Raw genomic sequence first — 19,002 nt, 5'->3', positions numbered from 1 at the left:
TAAAAAGTAAAAAGATTTCTTCTTGTGCTGTGTGTCTTCAAGTTCCTCTACTAATACGCTGAATATAGGCTGATACCTTTTTTGTTACTTTTCTCATCAGCATAGTTTCCATTTTCTGGTCTTTGTAGCTACTTCATTAATATTTATATAAGTCTAATAACAGTGCTTTGTACACTGTTCTGTATTATATACAAACTTTAAATGTACTGTTTAAACTACATGAGCCTGTGCTGCCAGTTGAAGTATTACGTAGTTGAAAACTGTTGATGCTGTAACTGGATATAGTGTGAAAGGAACATGAAAGATAGACATACAGGCCTGGGTATTTTATGGATGCATATTACTATGACAGGAAGAAAATGAGTCACAGACTATTTAGTCATGATATGCTGAAATATGCAAATTCTAAAATGAGCTTTGAAACCTCTCAGTAAGACAAGACTTGAGGAATTGCTAGACAGGGGTTCATGATCTTCTCTGAATAAAGAGTTCATAAGATTGTTTGAAAGACTTCTGCCTGTCTTCATACTGTAGCTGAGATGGAGACAAGTTTTGTTTTGTTTTTTCTTGAGTCCCAGCTTTTTAGTGATACAATTAGAGAAAGAGCCAGGAGATTTCAGTGAACTTATTATAAGTCTTTTTCCTTTATTACAGTTTGCTTCAAGAATATGTAGATTATTACAGAATCACAGAATCACAGAATCAGTACGGTTGGAAAAGACCTGTAAGATCATCGAGTCCAACCTGGGGGGGGAAAAAAAAAAAAACCACCAAAAAAAAAACCACAAAAAGAAAAACCACAAAACCCACGCCACACAACAACAATAACAAGCCACAACCCACCCAACACCACACAGCACCATGTCCATCAAGCTACATCCCACAATGCCACATCCACACGCTCCTTGAATACCTCCAGGGAGGGTGACTCTACCACCTCCCTGGGCAGCCTATTCCAATGTTTCACTACTCTCTCAGTAAAGAACTTTTTCCTAATATCTAGCCTGAACCTCCCCTGGCGCAACTTGAGGCCATTGATACATTTATGGCCAGTTGTAGGATACTTGCAGTGTTATAATTCATTATATGAGAAAATACGTCACATAGGAACTGATTATGACTAATTGATCTCTCTGAAATTCCCTGTGGTAATGTAAAATAGTTTTACTCTTTTTGCCATCATAATAAAAATATTTTATTTCTCCGTAAGTTAGTTCTGTACAGTGCCATTTCACCAATTTGTACATGTAACCAAAAGAACATACAGTTTAGAAATGTGACTTGTTTTTAAAATCCTTTGATTTGCTGCTTCTAGGGAAAACCATCTGTCAGTATGGAGGATTTATCAGCAGTATCTCAGCTAACTGATTTTATTGATTTATTTCAGTCTCTGAAAACTAGGGTTTGGCTCTTTGTGGTTTTTGTACGCTAATGTTTTACTAAGCTAATACCTCAGAACATTGCATCCCATCTGAAAATGGGGGGGGGGGGGGAGACTGAAAACCAGATTTTACAATATTGTAAAAACACTTTAACGTTTTTGATAGGCAGAGTAAAGAAGAAGGCAAGAAAACAGAAGTTAAGAAGATGGAGAAAAAGAGAGGTTAGTTTAAAGAAGCTAAACAGTATTTTTGGTCATCTTGAATTTTGAACAGAATTACCTGCCCGGGTAAGATAATTTACTGCTAAGGATGGCTTTGGGGTCTCAGTCCAAAATGTTTGATCCATGACTGCGTCCGTCCTTCAGATACCTAAAACAGTGCATTCTTGTTCTTTTATCTTCTTTCTTCAGTGCATAAGAACAGGCCTTTGTTATTCCGATTTTACTGTCATTTGAGCTTTTAAACCTCGATGATACCTTCTGTTTGTAAACAAGAAACAAAAGCTCTTATTCTTTGAACTGAATCACTTTAGTTCTTCCCTTTTGTTTTTTCCTTTCTTTCTTATCATAACACAATAATCTGAGGGACTTCTTGAAAGTATTTAGATACTACCTCTTACTAAGCAAGAGGCCTGCTAAGCAAGAAGCTTGTCCTTCCTAAGCAAGAGGCTTAGATTCAGATTACTGTGGTCTTGCCTACTAACCCCGACTTGCAAACTGACCTTCCTAGGGATAAGGCGTTCCTTTTTAGTACTTCCATCTTTAAGGGCAATCCAAACCACTGGCTGTAATGTGGTGTAATAACAGATCCGGTGGCATAGACTCCAACCAGCCCAGTGTTGGCAGGGGAAGAAAAAAGGATCCAAACACATTCAAGATGGATTGGACTTGAAGGAAAGTGTTCGCTTGCAGTATTGTTCAGAATACATACCACTTGTGTATGGAAAAAAAATCCAAACAGGCATTCAGCATGTGAATTAGACAGACATGTTCATTCATCTTGCACACCTGCTGGAACGTGTGTACTGGGAACACTTTATTTGGATGGATTTGGACTGTAACTTGAATCATGTCCAATTTACCGAAAACATCCAGGTGTCCTGTCATTAAGGGTTTTCCAGCTTTGTAACTCTTAGTATTTATTGAAATGTCCTTTTAACCTGACCCAGAAGTAGAAGGTGACAGCTGTATATTGAAATAGTTTTTTCCTTAGGAGTTACAAACTGAAAATAATTTTCTATGTAGGTTGCTAATAGTGTCCAGTTTTAAAAAGCTGTGTACTTTATTTCTGATAGTAAGCCCTGTGGTGTATTTATGTGTGCACCTGCCTGGTTATCTGATGTGCCTGCCCATATTTTTCTGCATTCTGTATGAAGTTCAGATTTGTAGAAGGGTTTCTACAAAAACAAACCTGATGTGATTATCAAATATTTATGCATGCTATTTTTAATCTTCAGAAACATCAATGGATTCTAGGCTTCAAAGGATACATGCAGAAATTAAGAACTCACTGAAGATTGATAATCTTGTAAGTATCTTTTTTACACTGATTTATGTGTATAATTCCAGTAGGAAACACTTGGCATGCATGCTTGTTTTTAATTAAAATTCTGAGAATGAACGGAACTTTTTCAGTTTGAAAGATAACTGCTGCTTAAATGAGGTTACTGTGGACACTAAAAGATCAATGTCAGCAAGTAAAATTGGTTTTGTTTGAAAATACTTCATAATTAATTATTTACTGGAAACATTCAGACAAAATCCTGTCATATGAAGCATCTGTGCTAGCTCAGCCTGAGCCATGCAGAAGCACCAGAAGGACACAATGGGTATAACAGTGGCAGAATCCCTGATGCAAGGGATGGAGGCACCCATCTGCTGACCCCATGCGTTGTTGAGGGAAGTCTGCTGCTTGCTGGCGCTCAGATTTGGAACGTTACTGACAAATGGTTGAGGCTTGTCTGGCCTTAAGACTATTAACTGCTGCTGGTTTCCTAAGTTGGGTACCGATGATATGGTCAGGGAAGGCCTGCAAAGTATCAAGCATGACTGTGTGACTCTGAGGGTCATGGTCAAGGTGTGGGAATCTAGGTGGTGGTCCCTTTCTTGAGGAAAGGGCTTCTGAAGAAATGGTGAGGACTGCTGGGAGGTGGCAGGATCCACCCAGCTAATTGGGGCAAAAGTATTGCTGTCAAGAGGCTGGCCAGCCTGGCTGAAGAGCTTTAAACTAGGAACGGTATCGGAGGGGAAAGTGAGGAAGTGGTGGAGCAGGATGGCAATCAAATGTTGCAGGGTGACGCAAGTGGAATTGGCATTGTAATCAATGGAATTCCTCAACAGAACAGGACTGAGTGGCATTACCACAAGCATATGCACAGAAATGAGGAACTGCTGGCAGCACAGCATTATGAGGAAAGCCGTCATCACCTTTCTGGAAAGCCAGCACAACTCGGTGCCTGTTTGAAGTGGTTGTATGCTAATGCATACAGCATGGGGAACAAACCAGAGTAACTGGACATCTGTCTGCAGTTGCAGGGCTATGGTTTCATTGGCATCACAGAGATTTGGTGAGATAGTTCATGGGACTGGAGTGTTGCCATGTATGTATACAGGCTCTTAAGGAAAGACGGGCGCTGTGAAGACAAGATGCAGGATAACTCTTTATGTGGGAGACCAGTGGGAATGTGTGGAGCTCTGCACAGGGACAGAGCTCAGCCAACTGAGAGCTTTACGGGTCAGGATTGGCAGGCAGACCAATATGGGTGACATCATGAGGATGTCTACTGCACGTCACCTGATCAGGCAGAAGTAAAGAATGAAGTAATCTTAAGGCAATTGGGAAACACCTCCAGTTCAAAGGCACTGGTCCTCGTTGGAGGCTTGAACCATCTTGGTATCTGCTGAAGGGACAACATGGAGATAATATAGCAATCCAGGAAGCTTCTGGAGTGTGATAACTTCCTAACACAGGTTATCAAGGAGCTGACAAGGGAAGACACCCTGTCGGACCTAACTCTTATAAACAGGGAAGATCTGGTCAGGGATGCAAAGGTCTTGAGCAACCTTGGCTGCAGTGACTGAGATCGTGGAGTTCAGGATCCTGGGAGGAGGGAGCAGGGCAAAAAGGATCACAGCCCTGGGCTTAGGAGAGCAGTCTTTGGCCTCTGCAGGGACCTGTTTGGAAGAATCCCTTGAGACACGATGCTGGAGAGAAGAGGAGACCAGGATATCTGGCTCACTTCTAGGGATTACCTCCTTCTCAAGATGGATCAATCTTGAGAAGGAGGAAAACAACCAAACGTGGCAGGAGGCTGCATGGATGAACAAGGAGCTCCTGACTACAGTCAGGACGTACAAAAAAGGAAGCATACAGGAAGTGGAAGCAGCGACAGGTAACTTGGGAGGAATATGCAGATACTGTCCAAGCATGGAGGGAGGGATGTGGTTAGGAAAGCCAAAACCCACCTGGAGTTAAATCTGGGAAGAGAAACGAAGGACAACAAAGCTCTTTCAAGTACGTGACCAACAACAGGAAGACTGGGAAGATGTGGGCCAGCTGCTGAATGGGGTGGGGGATCTAGTGAAAAATGACAAGGTACTGAAAAAGGCCAAGGTACTTAATGCTACCTTGACCTCAGTTTGCTCGTACAGTTCCTTTAAGGAATCCTAGGTCTCTGAGACCAACAGGAAGTCCAGAACAGGAAAGACTTGATGCTCAGTGGCCAAGGATGAAATTAGGGAACATTTAAACAAAGTGGGACCTGATGCGGAATAAACCCAAGAGTGCGGAGGGAGCTAGATGATGTCATTGTGCACCCACTGCATTTTATTTTTGAGAAGTCATGGTGATGAGGGGGAGGTTCCTGAGGACTGGAAGAAAGCAAATGTCACCCTAGACTTCCAGAAGGAGGATCTGGGAAATTGCAGGCCAGCCAGCCTCACATCGATTCCTTGGAAGGTGATGGAGCAAATTCTCCGGGAAATTGTTTCCAGTAATGTGAAGGACAGTAAGGTCTCTGGGAGTTGTCAGCATGGGTTAATGAAGAGGAAATTGTGCTTGACCAAACTGACATCCTTCTGTGAGATGACTGGCTTGGTGGATGAGGAAAAGCAGTGGACGTTGTTTATCTAAAAGTTTAAAAAGGCTTTTGACATGGTCTCTCACATCAGCCTCACAGACAAACTGATGAAGTCTAGACTAAATAAGTGGATAGTAAGGTGGACTGAAAACTGGCTGAACTGCAGGGCACAAAAAACTCTGATCAGTGGCAGTGGGTCCAGCTAAAAATGCCAGTCACTAGTAGTCAATACTGTTAAAACATCTTCATTAATGGCTGGGATGATGGAACAGACCACACCCATAGCAAGTTTGCAGATGATACAAAACTGAAAGGAAAGATTTCATGTGTGTGCTGTCACCTAGAGGGACTTGGACAGGCTGGAGAAGTGGGCCAACAAAGATTCAAGTTCTGCCCCTGGGGAGGAATAACCGCGTGCACCAGCATAGGCTGGGGACTGCCTGGCTGGAGAGCAGCTTGTCAGAAAATGACCTGGGGGTGCTGGTGGACACCAAGCTTGCCACAAGCCAGCAGTATGCCGGTGTGGCAAAGGTGACCAACAGCATCCTGGGCTGCATTAGAGAGAGAGTTGCCAAAACATAGAAGGAAGTGATGACTGCCCTCTACTTGGCACTGGTGAGATACTGGATCCCGTTTTGGGCTCTCCAGTACGATAGAGACATGAATGTACTGTGGGGAGCCCAATAAAGGGTCACAGAGATGAATTAAGGGCTTGGAGCATCTGTCATAGAAGATGCTCAGAGGGCTGGGAGTGTTCAGCCTGCGGAAGAGGTGGCTGAGAAGGGGATCTGCTCCATGTGTGTAAATACCTGAGTGGAGTATGGAAAGATGACAGAGCCACACCCTTCTCAGTGAAAGGACAAGAGGTAATGAAAACTGGTGTCAATACAGGAAATACTGCTTAAACAAAAGAAAAAGCTTTTCTATAGTGAGGGTCATCAAGCACTCGCATATGTTCATCTAAATTGTTATACCTTGGAATCCACTGTTAAGGTTGGGCAGTGAAAACAGATAGGGAAGGACTAGAGCTGTATCTTTCTTTTTAAGCCTAATTTAATTTCTGTGCCTTTGGCGCTTTAGAGCGATACAACCAGGCTTTCTGAATTCAAGGTTGTGCTTCTGTTGGTTTTGTTTTTTTCTCTAGCTGAAACCTCAAATCATGAGACCGGACCAAAAATACTTTACCAGTCTTTTTCTTATTTGAAGTCCTGGAGGGGATGTAGATCTTCCAAAGTCCATTTCCATTTACACAACTGAAAAAGCAAATAAAAGGCTTCATTCCACCTCTGCCTTTGTGTACTGCTGAAGACAAGAAAATTCTCGCTACCGCTATTAACTGGCCAAGGAGAGGTGTGGGAGTGACATCAGTTTGAGGACTTGCCCTAACTGATTACATGGTCTTTTCAGGATGGTGCTGAAAGCAATTCAGCCTTTGGTTTAGTTTCTTCATTTTGTGAGTGCCGTTTGTACAACGAGAAAATGTCAGTGAAGGAGTACAGTAGCATGAGAAGCAGCAAGCTGCTTCACCTTAGGAATTCAGTGTTGTGTTGGGTGTTGGAGGCAAGGTTCTGGTAGAGGGGGCAAGGGGCTGCCCCATGCTGGACACAGCCAGTTCCAGCTGGCTCCAGTCGACCCACTGCAGGGCATGGCTGAGCCCCTCAGCCATGATGGTGGTGCCTCTGTGAAAATGTATTTAAGAAAGGACAAAACACACTGGGCAGAGAGAGGAGGAGGAGGGGAGGAAAAGAGTGAGAAACAGCAGAGGGAACACCAAGGTCAGAGAATAAGGGAGGGGGTCCTTGCTCCATGTTGCTGGAGCATGTATTCCCCTGAAGCCTGCAGAAGACCGCATGAAGGAGCAGATGTTCACACTGCGACCTGTGGAGAGCCCATGCTGGAGATTTCTCCTGAAGGACTGCACCCTGTGGGGAGAGCCCAACCTGGAGCAGAGGAGAAATGTGAGAGGGGGGAGTTGCAGAGAAGAACTGTGATGTACTGACCGTCTGCCCCCACTGCCCTGCTGGGGGGTGGGCTGGGGAGGGGAGTCTGGAATGAAGTTGAGCATGGCAGAAGGGGGGAAGCAAAAGTCTTGATTTAACGTTTGTCATTGTTTCTTGTGACCCAAATCTATTTTAATGGGTAATATATTAATTTTCCCTAAGTAGAGTCTCTTTTGCCCACAACAGTAACTGGTAAGCAATCTCCTTGTCTTTATCTCGACCCATGAGCTTTCTCATCCTATTTTCTCCCCCTACACTGTTGAGGAGGGAGAGGTGAGTGGCTGGCTAGGCACCTGGCTGATGGCCAAGGCTAACCCACCACAGTGTTGTGTATGAAACATTCATTTCTAGTATGGCCTATTCTTAAATTACTTTATTCAAGTCTATGCCAGTACTTTGTGTCAAAAAAAAAAATAGTTCACCTTAAATAACTTAATGAGGTGGGTGTTGGTCTCTTCTCCCGAGTGACGAGTGACAGGAGAAGAGGAAATGGCCTCAAGTTGCGCCAGGGGAGGTTTAGACTGGACATTAGGAAAAATTTCTTTACTGAGAGAGTGGTGAGACACTGGAATAAACTGCCCAGGGAGGTGGTGGAGTCACCATCCCTGGAGGTGTTCAAGGAACGTGTGGACAAGGCATTGTGGGACATGGGTTAATAGGCATGGTGGTGTTTGTTTGGTTGATGGTTGGACTTGATGATCTTACAGGTCTTTTCCAACCTTAGTGATTCTGTGATTAATAGTTGGGCTTAAATAAATCACTGTGTCCTGAGCCAGATAGTAAATTCCCCCAAAATAAGTAAAAAAACAAAAACTGAAAACCCCAAAACCCCACCAAACCGCTCATTCAGAGGTGTAACGGAGCAAATATCCTGCAGTACTGGGAAGAACATTGGTTGTAGAGCTACAGCAAGGACACTTAGTTTGTCATAATTGTATTTATCAAGTAAAGATAAGAATTCTGCTGAGCATAGTCCTGATACGTTTGTTTGGGTTTTTTAATACTAATTTCCCTTGAGCACAAGAGCTTCAGCTTCATACAAGATGCAGCATATTATGACCTGTGCTGGAGATGAATCTTGTTAGTTCTAAACAGGAATTAAAATAAACAAGACTACCTGAAGATGTGGAAATTGAGAACTACGTATTACAGGAAGAAGACTTCAGTACAGTGGTTCTTAAAAATGGATCAGAAGCTCACATCATTACTTCTGGGTGTCCTGCATAGTGTGTCATTCATCAAACTTTTAACTGAAAGATCTACAAAGATACAGTTCAGTATATTAACAGCAGTCCACTTAAGATGCTTTTCTGCCTTCTCAGTGGCAAGTCACTTGGGAAAAATTGCGTATGGAAAAGGCTGATTGTGAAGAACAACTTCAAGCACAGAAGTATTAGAATTGTGAAAGCGGCATACAGCTTCAGTTTTTATTTTGAAAGTATGAAATTACTTTTTAAAATTGTAAGTTATTCAAATAGCATCTGCCTTTTCTTATGGAAGTAGCTGGAAGGCAACAGATAGTGATCTTTGTTTGCAAGTTTGATTGTATAAATTGTTGCAAAATCAAGCACATAATCAGGGATATTATAGGAAGGTATCACTGAGCGTGGAAATTAATTTAGTATGGCTAATTAAGGATTATTAACATGTAAGTTAAGACTTCAAACTAATTTCTTGTTTATATACAGGATGTGAACAGATGTATTGAGGCTCTTGATGAGCTTGCATCCCTTCAAGTCACAATGCAACAAGCTCAGAAACATACAGAGATGATTTTGACTCTGAAGAAGGTGAGATCTGCAATGTTAATCAAAGCAAGCTGTGCGTTTTCTTAAAATGATACCAGCGTTGGTTACTACTGGAGTGCTGTGTCAAGTTCTAGTCCCCACAATTCAAGAATGGTGCGACAGACTGGAGAGGGTGCAAAGGAGGGCCATGAAGATGATCAAAGGGCTGGAGAACCTGCCCTATAAGGAAAGACTGAAGGGGTTAGGTCTTTTCTTCCTGGAGAAGTCTCGGGGGGACCTCATCACAGTATTTCAGCACTTAAAGGGTAGCCAGAAAGAGGACAGAGGCTCTGTCTTCATAAGGAGCCACATGGGGAAGACAAGGGGCAAGGGTACAAGTTGCACTGGGAGGGGTTTCATCTCTACATAAAAAAGAAAGTTTTTTGCAGTGAGAACAATCATTCACTAGAACAGTTTCCCCAGGGAAGTGGTGGAATCCCCATTGCTGGAGGTTTTCAAGATTTGATGGCACAGGGTGCTCGATCTCATTCCCACGAAGGGTTGGACCAGAAGATTTACTGAGGTTCCTTCCAGCCTGGGCTGTTCTCAGAGAGTGTAAAAGTCTATGATCTCATTTCAGGTTAAGAACTTCATCTAGCATGTGATGAAATTACATAGGTATTTAAATAGCTAATTGGAGCTCATTGTTCTACTACTCTAATTTCAGATACGGAAATTCAAAGTTAGCCAAGTTATCATGGAGAAATCTACAATGCTATATAACAAGTTCAAGACCATGTTTCTGGTTGGGGAAGGAGATTCTGTTCTTTCCCAAGTACTAAATAAATCACTTGCTGAGCAGAAGCAGCACGAGGAAGCCAACAAAACCAAAGAACAGTGGAAGAAAGGAACAAACAAAAAAACAGAAAAGGAAAAGGACCAAACAGGTAAGTCATTGTGTTTTTACTTTCTTGTAATGTGAAAGACCTGGTCTCCATCAATTTCTGAGCCAGCTGCAAAAAATCCTTGATGTAGGAATTCTACCCATCTATTAAAACCTTTACGTATGTGAAATAGTCAAGGATAATACTGGTATAACTAAGTTGTTCAAGGGTATAGTGTTTTCTGTGGCTTTTGCAAGAATTAACTTTAGCATTTACTTCTCTGTAAATTTTCTAACTTCATGACCTTATGGAGTAAAAAAAACCCATTAAACGTGAGGTAGAATAACATACTACCTTCCATTCTTCAAGTAGCCTTTTGGTGCCTAGACTTTACCTACGCTTTAACTGCTTAATTTCCTTCACTACTCTCTTCCTATATCATACATGCTACTATGTGTAGCAGCAGCTTTTAGCCACTTCTATGATACAACTTCAGTAGTTCAGTCTAACAATAAAGAAATAATCATTATTTAGGAGGGAAAAGGCCTTTATGCTCTCAGCAGTACTATTCCAGATTAACATGAGCGCTTGTGCAAGCATGATATTGAAAGCTTTCCATAGTAAGCATGGTCTACAATAACTTAGGTCAGTTATTTAAAAAAAAAAAGAAAAAAGAAAGAAAAGTAGGAAAACAGATACTTGCATTTTTAAATAGAGGAACAAAATGAGACAGAGACACTGGAAAGCTATGTTGCAAACCAGTTCAAATCCTTGAAGATGTAGGAGTTCTACCCATCTATTAAAATTATTTAGATCCTTGATCTCCACAACCACTGGAGAGGAATTATATTTACTTTGAACTTGAATCCTGGGAGCAGAACTGTTTCAGAAAACTGTTTGGAAGATACACCACCTGGATCTGGGATAAACAAGTTATTGGAACAGGTGATTGAGGATGGCCAAGGATTCAGCGTAACTGTAGTTGAAACGCCAGTGTACTGGTAACTGCTAAGAAAGCAAGGATGACAATAAAATCCAACCATTCTGTGGTGAGAGAAGTATGTATGATGTAGTAGACGTTCCGCACAGATCTTTCCCTAACCCAGTGTTCAGCACAGCTAATATTTTAATGAAGAATCTAAAGTCTTCCGACACAAAGAATAGTCTGACTAATGAAGCTACTCTGGATAAGGTTAACATGAGACTTCAACAGAACACAATGAAATACCATATTGTTGCCTAGTCAAATGGACAATGGTAAGAAGTTTTATCAGAGTAGGGGGATATTTCATGGAAGTGGATTTTTCTTTATTTGCTACAAAGAGGAATTCTGGTTCCGTACGTTTGTACTTCTGCCCTTTTAAAAACTGCACTGCTGAACTCGTCCTGTCTTTACAAAGCACAACAATTACAGCAGTTTGTACTTCAGCTGGAGTACAGCTTCAGACTATATACTTTGTAACAAGGGATTATAGCATTCATTGTTTGAATTCTTTCCATGGCATTTAAGTTCAGAACTGATTCTGAGCAAGTCTAGACTAGAATGTCATATTAAAATTATCTTGTCTGCTTTTTATCATCTCTTAGCCTGTAAGTATTCTGATGAGTAATGTGTTGCATTTATTTCTTCTTCCTGTAGCACAGTAGTGTATTTATTAGAAGGTTTTTTGGTAAACCTGTAACTTCAAATAAAATGGACTGTCAATTCTGACTTAGTGATGTTCCTCAACAATTCACTCAAAATTCACTGGCTTCTAATACCAGAGCAAAACATGTATTCATCACAGAAATTTTAAAGAGCTTAAATATTCCTGCTTTGACTTCGACTAAATACAGGTTCTACATAGTGCTTTGTTTTCCTGCTTGACAATTGCATGCTGTAACTAAACATTTTTACTATATTTAAATACACTGTTTGTTGTAAATTTTGTTACATACATATTTGTGTGAATTTAGAGTAAATGAGAATCCATAGAACTAATAACCTGCAGTTAAAGTATCAGGAAATCCCCCAAAATTGCCTGACCAAGTTAGAGTGGTGAAGAGAATTTACTGCTGAAGTATATTCTGCCACTGCTCAGAATATAAATAAGCTTTAGTCTTATTATCTGTAGCCTAGCAAGCACAAGCAGAACTTAAAATCTCATGAAATAAATACACTGCTCATTTCCCATTATTAAAACTACGGGATGAGGCTTGTTGCATGGAATTCTCAGAAGTTGAAGCTGTATCAGTTACTGCTTTTTGTATTGTTTCAGCTGCTGGGTATCAAGGTGAGGGGAAAACATTTATAGTGTTTGAGTTGATGAAGGTAAAGAAATTATGTGGCGCTTTTTATAGCACAGTTTTGCTGCCTGCAGTACTCTTTTCTTTCCCTGCCCTTTCATTTTAAAGGTTCAAAGGTTATGAATGGAGGGTCTGAAGTTCAAGACACCAACCAGTCACAACACAATGGAGAGAATACTGAGGAAAAGAAAGATAAGCATGAAGTTGGCAGTAAGAAAAAGTGAGTTAATAACCTTACTGAACTAAGGATCTGTTCTGCTCTAGCAATATGTTGTAAATAGAACAGCAGTAGATTGAAGTTACTTAGCCATGTTGAGGTACTGTTTTCTTTACAGAGTTTTCTCTCAACTTTAGAGAATGATAATAGCTTGCAAATATTCTGTTAAAGTTTGGATGAAGATTTTAAAAGTTACTTCAGTCACTGCTGTGGTGGAGATTGCAAGAAAAAAATTATGGGATGTCCTGTTAGGAGAAAATCAGCATGTGGTGAGATAGGGCAAAGTATAAGCTTTCTCCTATGTTTCAGACTACCTGATGCTATTAAGTTGGAAGCAAAGGAAGCCTGAACCAAGTCTTACAGAAGCTAATGGAATTTATCAAGTTTTTTGTGAAATCATATCTATTCTAATCAATAGCCAAGCCACTTTAATTAGTGTTCTGTAGTGTAGCTATAGAATTGCCCAAACGCAGGTAAACTGCATGCTAGAACTCAAACCTGTGAAATTTCAGAACTCTGCTTTATAGAGGCTGATGCATTTACCTTTTGCAAACAAGAAGCCATAAGAATGCTTGAATTTGTCAGGAGATAAGTATTTAAACCTTAGCCTCACTGAAAAATGCTGTTTTGTAAACAAGAACAACAAGCAGTGAAACTAGTGTAGCATTTGAGAAGTATTTAATAGAATTCAGTAAACAGTGAGGAAAATAGCTAGAATTATCCTTGAGCTGAATTGTTTTGTTGAAGTACCACTTTGTTTTCTCTGAGCACTTCTGCATCTTGTGCTCAGGGATTCTTTTTGTCCAGCAGTATGTATTGAAGCAAGTTTTCCTTTCGTCACTATCTTCATGCAGGCCAGGAGAAACTAGAGTTGCCTGGCATTCTTTTGGCTGTCTGCCAAGTTAAAACTGTACACAAGTGGAACATTGACCATTATTTACAGTAAGGTAAACTTAAACAGAACAAAACCGAAAACCCCCTTAAGATGAAAATTAATTTGGTGTTTGCGGAGAGGTAGCCTCAGAACTACTGGCTTATGATTACACAGCTTTCAGAAGTGACATTTAGGAGTTTTCAACCAGTGATGCCAAGTACTCATTTGGTCTGAACAAGCAGCATGTTGTGGGAACATAATGAAGGCAGAAGTGTAGGTTCCTAACACAGGTTACACAGCCTAGCACACTGCTTCAATAGGCGATATGGCCAAACCACAGTATGGTACTAACAAAGTGCAACACCCAGGTTACTTGAAATCAATAGCAAGGCAATTCAGTAATAATAGAATACACTTGGCCAAGTATTTAAAAATAAATGACTACTAAACTGGTTCTCCAAGGCAGAACTTTTTCATGGCCTGCTCCTTTCCTTGTTCCCACAGAAACTGACAACACTTGGATTTTTGTGTGACAGTCTCCATCAGATTGCCCTTTATATTTGTGATTAAAAGAATTAAGAATATTTGGGTGCATGCATGACACCTCAATGGACACTGGTTAAAAGAAACTTAAGGCAGATACTTCATACAGTTATGCAACATGCCTGAAGAAGGTTGTTGAATATAGAGAGTCTCAAAAAAGCATCTTTGAGGCAAGACAATTTATATTTTCAATACTAAAGTAATTCTGATTGCATCTGTAAAACATGCACAGGTGTCTTCCATGAGTGAGCTGGTGGCTGTGTCATGTTCTCCTAATAAACGTTTATCTCTTTAATAAAGTTTGTGTGGTGTTTTCTATGGCCTTGAATTCTACATTCCAACACATTCTTTGACTTACCTAAGCAAAGAAACAAACCCACTTCACAAAAAAAACTTGTACAGCTACTTGGGAACAGTGTCTGTGGACTTAAGTCCTTGTTTGCCAAGAGCTATAAACCAGATTTTGTAATGCCTCTTGCAAATAAATACCTTGCATGTTGAGAAACGCATCCAATGTGCTAAATTCAAGCAAGCTACAGCATAGTGTCTCTCCATCATACAAATTTCCTTTCCTTCAGTATTGCAGACAAGATTGTATGAAAAATCCTAATTTTTTTTAGAAGTGAGGAACCTAGTAATCAAAATAATTATGAACAAATCATAAAAGTTCAAAACACTGCTGCAGTTCCCACTACTGCCTCTAAGCAAATAATTTGTAAACTACTTAAATCACAGGGCTGCCCAGTTCTGAACTTTACTTCCTTTGATAATTGGAGACAAGACCTGTCTGTACCTTTCTGAAGATGTACTTCAAAAATTTTGGAAGAGAGAAGTTGTGTAACTTACTACTTCTGAAGTGACTGGCACTTAAGAATGCCCATCTGTGCTCATTTGGTAAAAATACATACTGCTTCCTGAGGTTACCTTAGTGTTTGGGACACACAGTGGATTATTCCTGGCTACTAAGAAAAGTTATGGTTGGTGAAGTATGTTAAGCCAGAGTGCTTGTCCACCTGAACTGACACATATTTGGCAGCAGACTAGGGAGGACTGCCTGAGTGGAACCCAAACCACTTCTGAATGAGTGCTGTTCACAGCTGGTCACATAAATAGATGTGATGTTAATCATCACCAGCTTAGCTTCAGGTGTGGGGGCAGTCAGTGCAAGAAAGAAGATAGCTGGCATCTCTGCTTGCTTCAGTTCTCCAAACTTCATGTACTGCTGAATGTACATCGGCTTACTCTAGACTGTACAAATTCATCTGGAGAAGTCTTGCTCCCTGCATTTTTATACAGTCATTAATGTTGCTTTATTTTGTTTCTAGGACATGCAGTGAAGAGAGAGAGCTTGAAAAGCCAGCAAAAGATTCTGCCTTTGAAAGCAAATGACACCACTGGAGTCCTTTTTTAAAATACAAATTAAAGAGTATTGTTAAGTTTTGCATTTGAAATCTATAGACTGCTGAAAGTTTTAAATAATTTTATAAGCATAGTATTTTAAAGTTGAATTTTGTGGAATAAAAGCCCCTTTAATTTTGGTTTAAAAGTATTTAAACACTTTTGCCAATAGTTTTGTCCAGTATTAACAGGTAACACATTTCAAAAGATGAAAGTTCCAGTTAGAAAACAAATGCTTACATGTTACAGGACTTAGAGTTGTAGTATATTTTTATCTGACTACTGTATGTTTGTCTAGCTAATAGCAGGAGAAAGTGTAAATACTTTTAACTGCCTAATTGCTTCATTTGTATAAAACCTGCTCTCTTCCTATGATACTGACCTCTGTGCATAGTTTTTCAACTCTTGGGATGTCTTTTCACTGTGTTTTGTAGGAGTTGGAAGCAGTGTTTTTATAGCTTTTAAAATGTTAATGTATGAGTATACTTAATCACTTTTTTTAAACAAGTTTAGTTCTGTTGCAAAACTCATTGTGCCAACTTACTGCAATGTGACTTTATGGTATGCTTTTGGTATAATAAGTATACTAGAAAGAAATCTGGCATTTTCACTGAACCTGTTGATGCACACTGGTTGGAAAACACTGTCTTGAACAATTTATGAAAATAAAGAATTTAAACTGATCAAGAGAGACTGGTTCTTAATACTAACTTGTATAGACTAAAACTTTCATAGGAACAACAGGTGTCTGGTTTTAAGTACTGTTTCAATTTTAGTGCCTTGGCATTAATTTGAGGATTTCTAGAATTTTAACAGAAACACTGGTAAAGTATTTTAAGAAAAAATCCTAAAGGTCTGGAAGGGAATGAAACAGGTACAAGTTCCTCTGAAAATTCCTTCTGGAAACACACCCTTTGCCTAACATCAGAACTAGGAACAACTTGTATGCAACTGGGTTTCTCACCAGCCAGGTGAGAAATTAGAGTTTAACAGCCCTAAGAATCTTGTTAGGGGGATATCAGGGAAGGTGACAGTGTTCCACGTGTACATATCACCTTGTATTGTGTCACATTCAAGGCAGCAACAGAAAAACGACTACAGCCTGGTGGAGACCAGTACTTCTGAAGCTTTTGCTCACACCATTAAACAAGGAAGAGTTTTCAGTATTGCAGCATGACCAAAATGGTCATGGTCATGGTCATGATACCATGACCATGGTATCAAATACTGAAAAGTCAAATTATTTCTTGTTTACATGCCTTGTAAATTGCTGCCATGGCTTCTTCATCTTCAGTCAGCCCAGCTGGGTTTTTTATTGTTCTTTTGTTCTTACCCAGGGTACTATGGAGAAGAGGGATTTCTGCTCATATATAAAACAAGGCATACAGCTTTTTCCTCATTTCAAGGTCAGCAACTTGGTACAATCTTCACTTTTTTTGCAGTTCTGCTCTTACAGTAGTGCAAAGCAGCTAGATACTCAGTAACAGGAAAAAGGGACTTCAGCTCTCAATATGCCACGACCAGGTGAAGGTCTAGGAACTTCCACACTGCTTTCAAACTTCCCTGTTTTCCAGAATCTGAAAGTAACAGATTTATCTTGACTAATACTTTTTTTTTTTCACTGAAATCATGCACTGCTATGAAATAACTCCTTATTCTCCATCTCTGAATTCTGAAGAGATGAAAACTTTTTTCCCTAGCACTGCGTTTTTGCTGCTTAAGACTAGAATAGTGAACTGCATGATAGTTTTAGGATCATAGCCCTGATCTACTCTTCTCTTCACTTGCATGGTTTAAGTAACAACAAAAAAATCCTCACCAGTGACAAGACACAGAAAAAAGCATTAAAAGCCTGAAATCAGAACTCTCGTATCTAAGACTCATTGCACAAGCTGTATTATGTTACTGTGTTCAAAACTGCTATTTAGTCATCTTTGCTAGTTTGCAGTAGTTACTGTTTTTTTTGTGTAACTTTGCCAGAATCCATCATGGTGAATGTTTTTTTCCCTTGCTAAATATGCCACTCCTTCAGAGACCACGTGTGCAACGTGTAGTCGCTACACATAAGCTGCTGCTAATGCCTGTTGGAAGTAGTTTCACCAACTTTTAACTGTTCATTTACATAGTGGTACACCTAGATGATGTCATCTGTTTCTGTGGGTTGTCCTTAATCAGAACCCATTACCTTTATTGTTGGTCTCAATAATCTGTATTTAATCTTAACATCTGTAATGTTAAGATGAGCAGGATTATAGGTTTGGTAACGTACAAAAGCCCACAGAATATTTATTTCAACATCCAACAACGCTGTTCACGAGCAGCTGAATTTATGGAGACTGTTTTGCTGCATTTGTACAGCAGACTTCTTTGTATTAGAATACGCTGCACGCTTTCTAAAGACTTCTTCAGTATATCGAGTACTTGTAAGTAAGTTTTACAGATGCAAGGATATTCTTAATCATTTGTTATTACTCTGCTATCATTTATGTCAATGGATAGAAGCACACGCACACGTACGCATCTGTACTGATCTTAACAAAAACATGATTTGTGCATATTTACAAAATGGTACTATTTCCACTCTACCTTCTTGCCTGAAGTGGCAAGCAGCCTGAAACTCTCTGTTCTCTCTTCACAGCTCTATTAATCCAAGGGGGAAGGAAATGCGAAGAGTGCCTTTTTGGGTGAAGTCCTCTGTGTTGCTGCTCAAAGAAGCATGCTCATAAATGACAAATGCACAAAACACAGTGGCACTCAGTTACAGCAGCTGTTTGTAGTAACACACTGGCTGCCTTGGGAAATGAAAGCATCAAGCTACAGGCATTTAGAAAGGTTAATGATTAAATATTACAAAGCAGAACCCACGTAGTTGATTACTGGAAGTTAAAACTCAGCATGGAAAGAAGTTTTAGTTGGCAGCAATACAGTTAAGATTTTGAACACAGCAATCTCCTCCCACACAAACATAAAAACATGCACGTAGTTACAAAACTAAATGCTAGATTTGCTTGCAAAGCTTTTCCTGTGGATAATGAGTATGTATTTGTGTAATGAAACGGAAAGTGTTTATATACCAAAACTGATAGCTTTCACATCTTGAAGGCAGTACCTCAAGTTAAACCTGCAAGATCATTAGCCATGGCAGCTCCCAGTATGAAATCGTCCTCAGCAGATGGTCATGATGTTTGACCTCCGCAGATCTTGAGTTTCAGCAATCTCTAGCATTTCACAACAGACTGCTGTTAAGGGGAGAGACTAACATGGCCATACAGCTACAGCATCAGACAGCAGCATTCTCATTCAGCTTTCAAATACAGGTAGTTACTGCACACTGGAATTCGCGTATTTCAACATACAGGTAGTCACAAGATGTATTTTATTGCCTTAGGAAACTAAACCAACTTCCACTTTCACCCTCTAAAGTGTTTCTGTAAAGTCATTAACTCAAAATAAACGGGAATTTTCACATAGGCACTTCTCGATTGTCACCATTCCTTTGTATCAAAACCCCTTTTACGAAAAAAGGAGGTATTGTGTGTTCCACAAGTGTGCCAAATCCACCTTTTTTCACACAAGTGTTGATGAGCTAACACATCTGTCCTTCACAACTGTT

General features: G+C 40.1%; 1 protein-coding gene across 3 annotated transcripts in view; it reads left to right on the top strand.

Moving 5' to 3' along the window:
* The window catches only part of PSIP1 (PC4 and SRSF1 interacting protein 1), a 39,477-nt gene extending 23,405 nt beyond the window's left edge, over positions 1-16,072 (top strand). For 2 of the 3 annotated variants that reach the window (XM_059833457.1, XM_059833455.1), the window contains 6 exons: positions 1,548-1,603; positions 2,839-2,909; positions 9,149-9,250; positions 9,915-10,134; positions 12,466-12,577; positions 15,317-16,072. In XM_059833457.1, coding sequence (XP_059689440.1) covers positions 1,548-1,603; positions 2,839-2,909; positions 9,149-9,250; positions 9,915-10,134; positions 12,466-12,577; positions 15,317-15,380 — 625 coding nt within the window. In that variant the 3' untranslated portion in view covers positions 15,381-16,072. Of the gene's footprint in view, positions 1-1,547; positions 1,604-2,838; positions 2,910-9,148; positions 9,251-9,914; positions 10,135-12,465; positions 12,578-13,952; positions 14,309-15,316 lie in introns of those variants that run through there. The other variant, XM_059833456.1, reaches the window with a different exon arrangement.
* Positions 16,073-19,002: the final 2,930 nt, after the last annotated feature.

The sequence above is a fragment of the Gavia stellata genome, chromosome Z (assembly GCF_030936135.1).
Source record: "Gavia stellata isolate bGavSte3 chromosome Z, bGavSte3.hap2, whole genome shotgun sequence".
Lineage (NCBI taxonomy): Eukaryota > Metazoa > Chordata > Aves > Gaviiformes > Gaviidae > Gavia > Gavia stellata.
The sequence above is the reverse complement of the archived record's forward strand: the minus strand, read 5'-3'. Positions and strand labels throughout refer to the sequence as shown.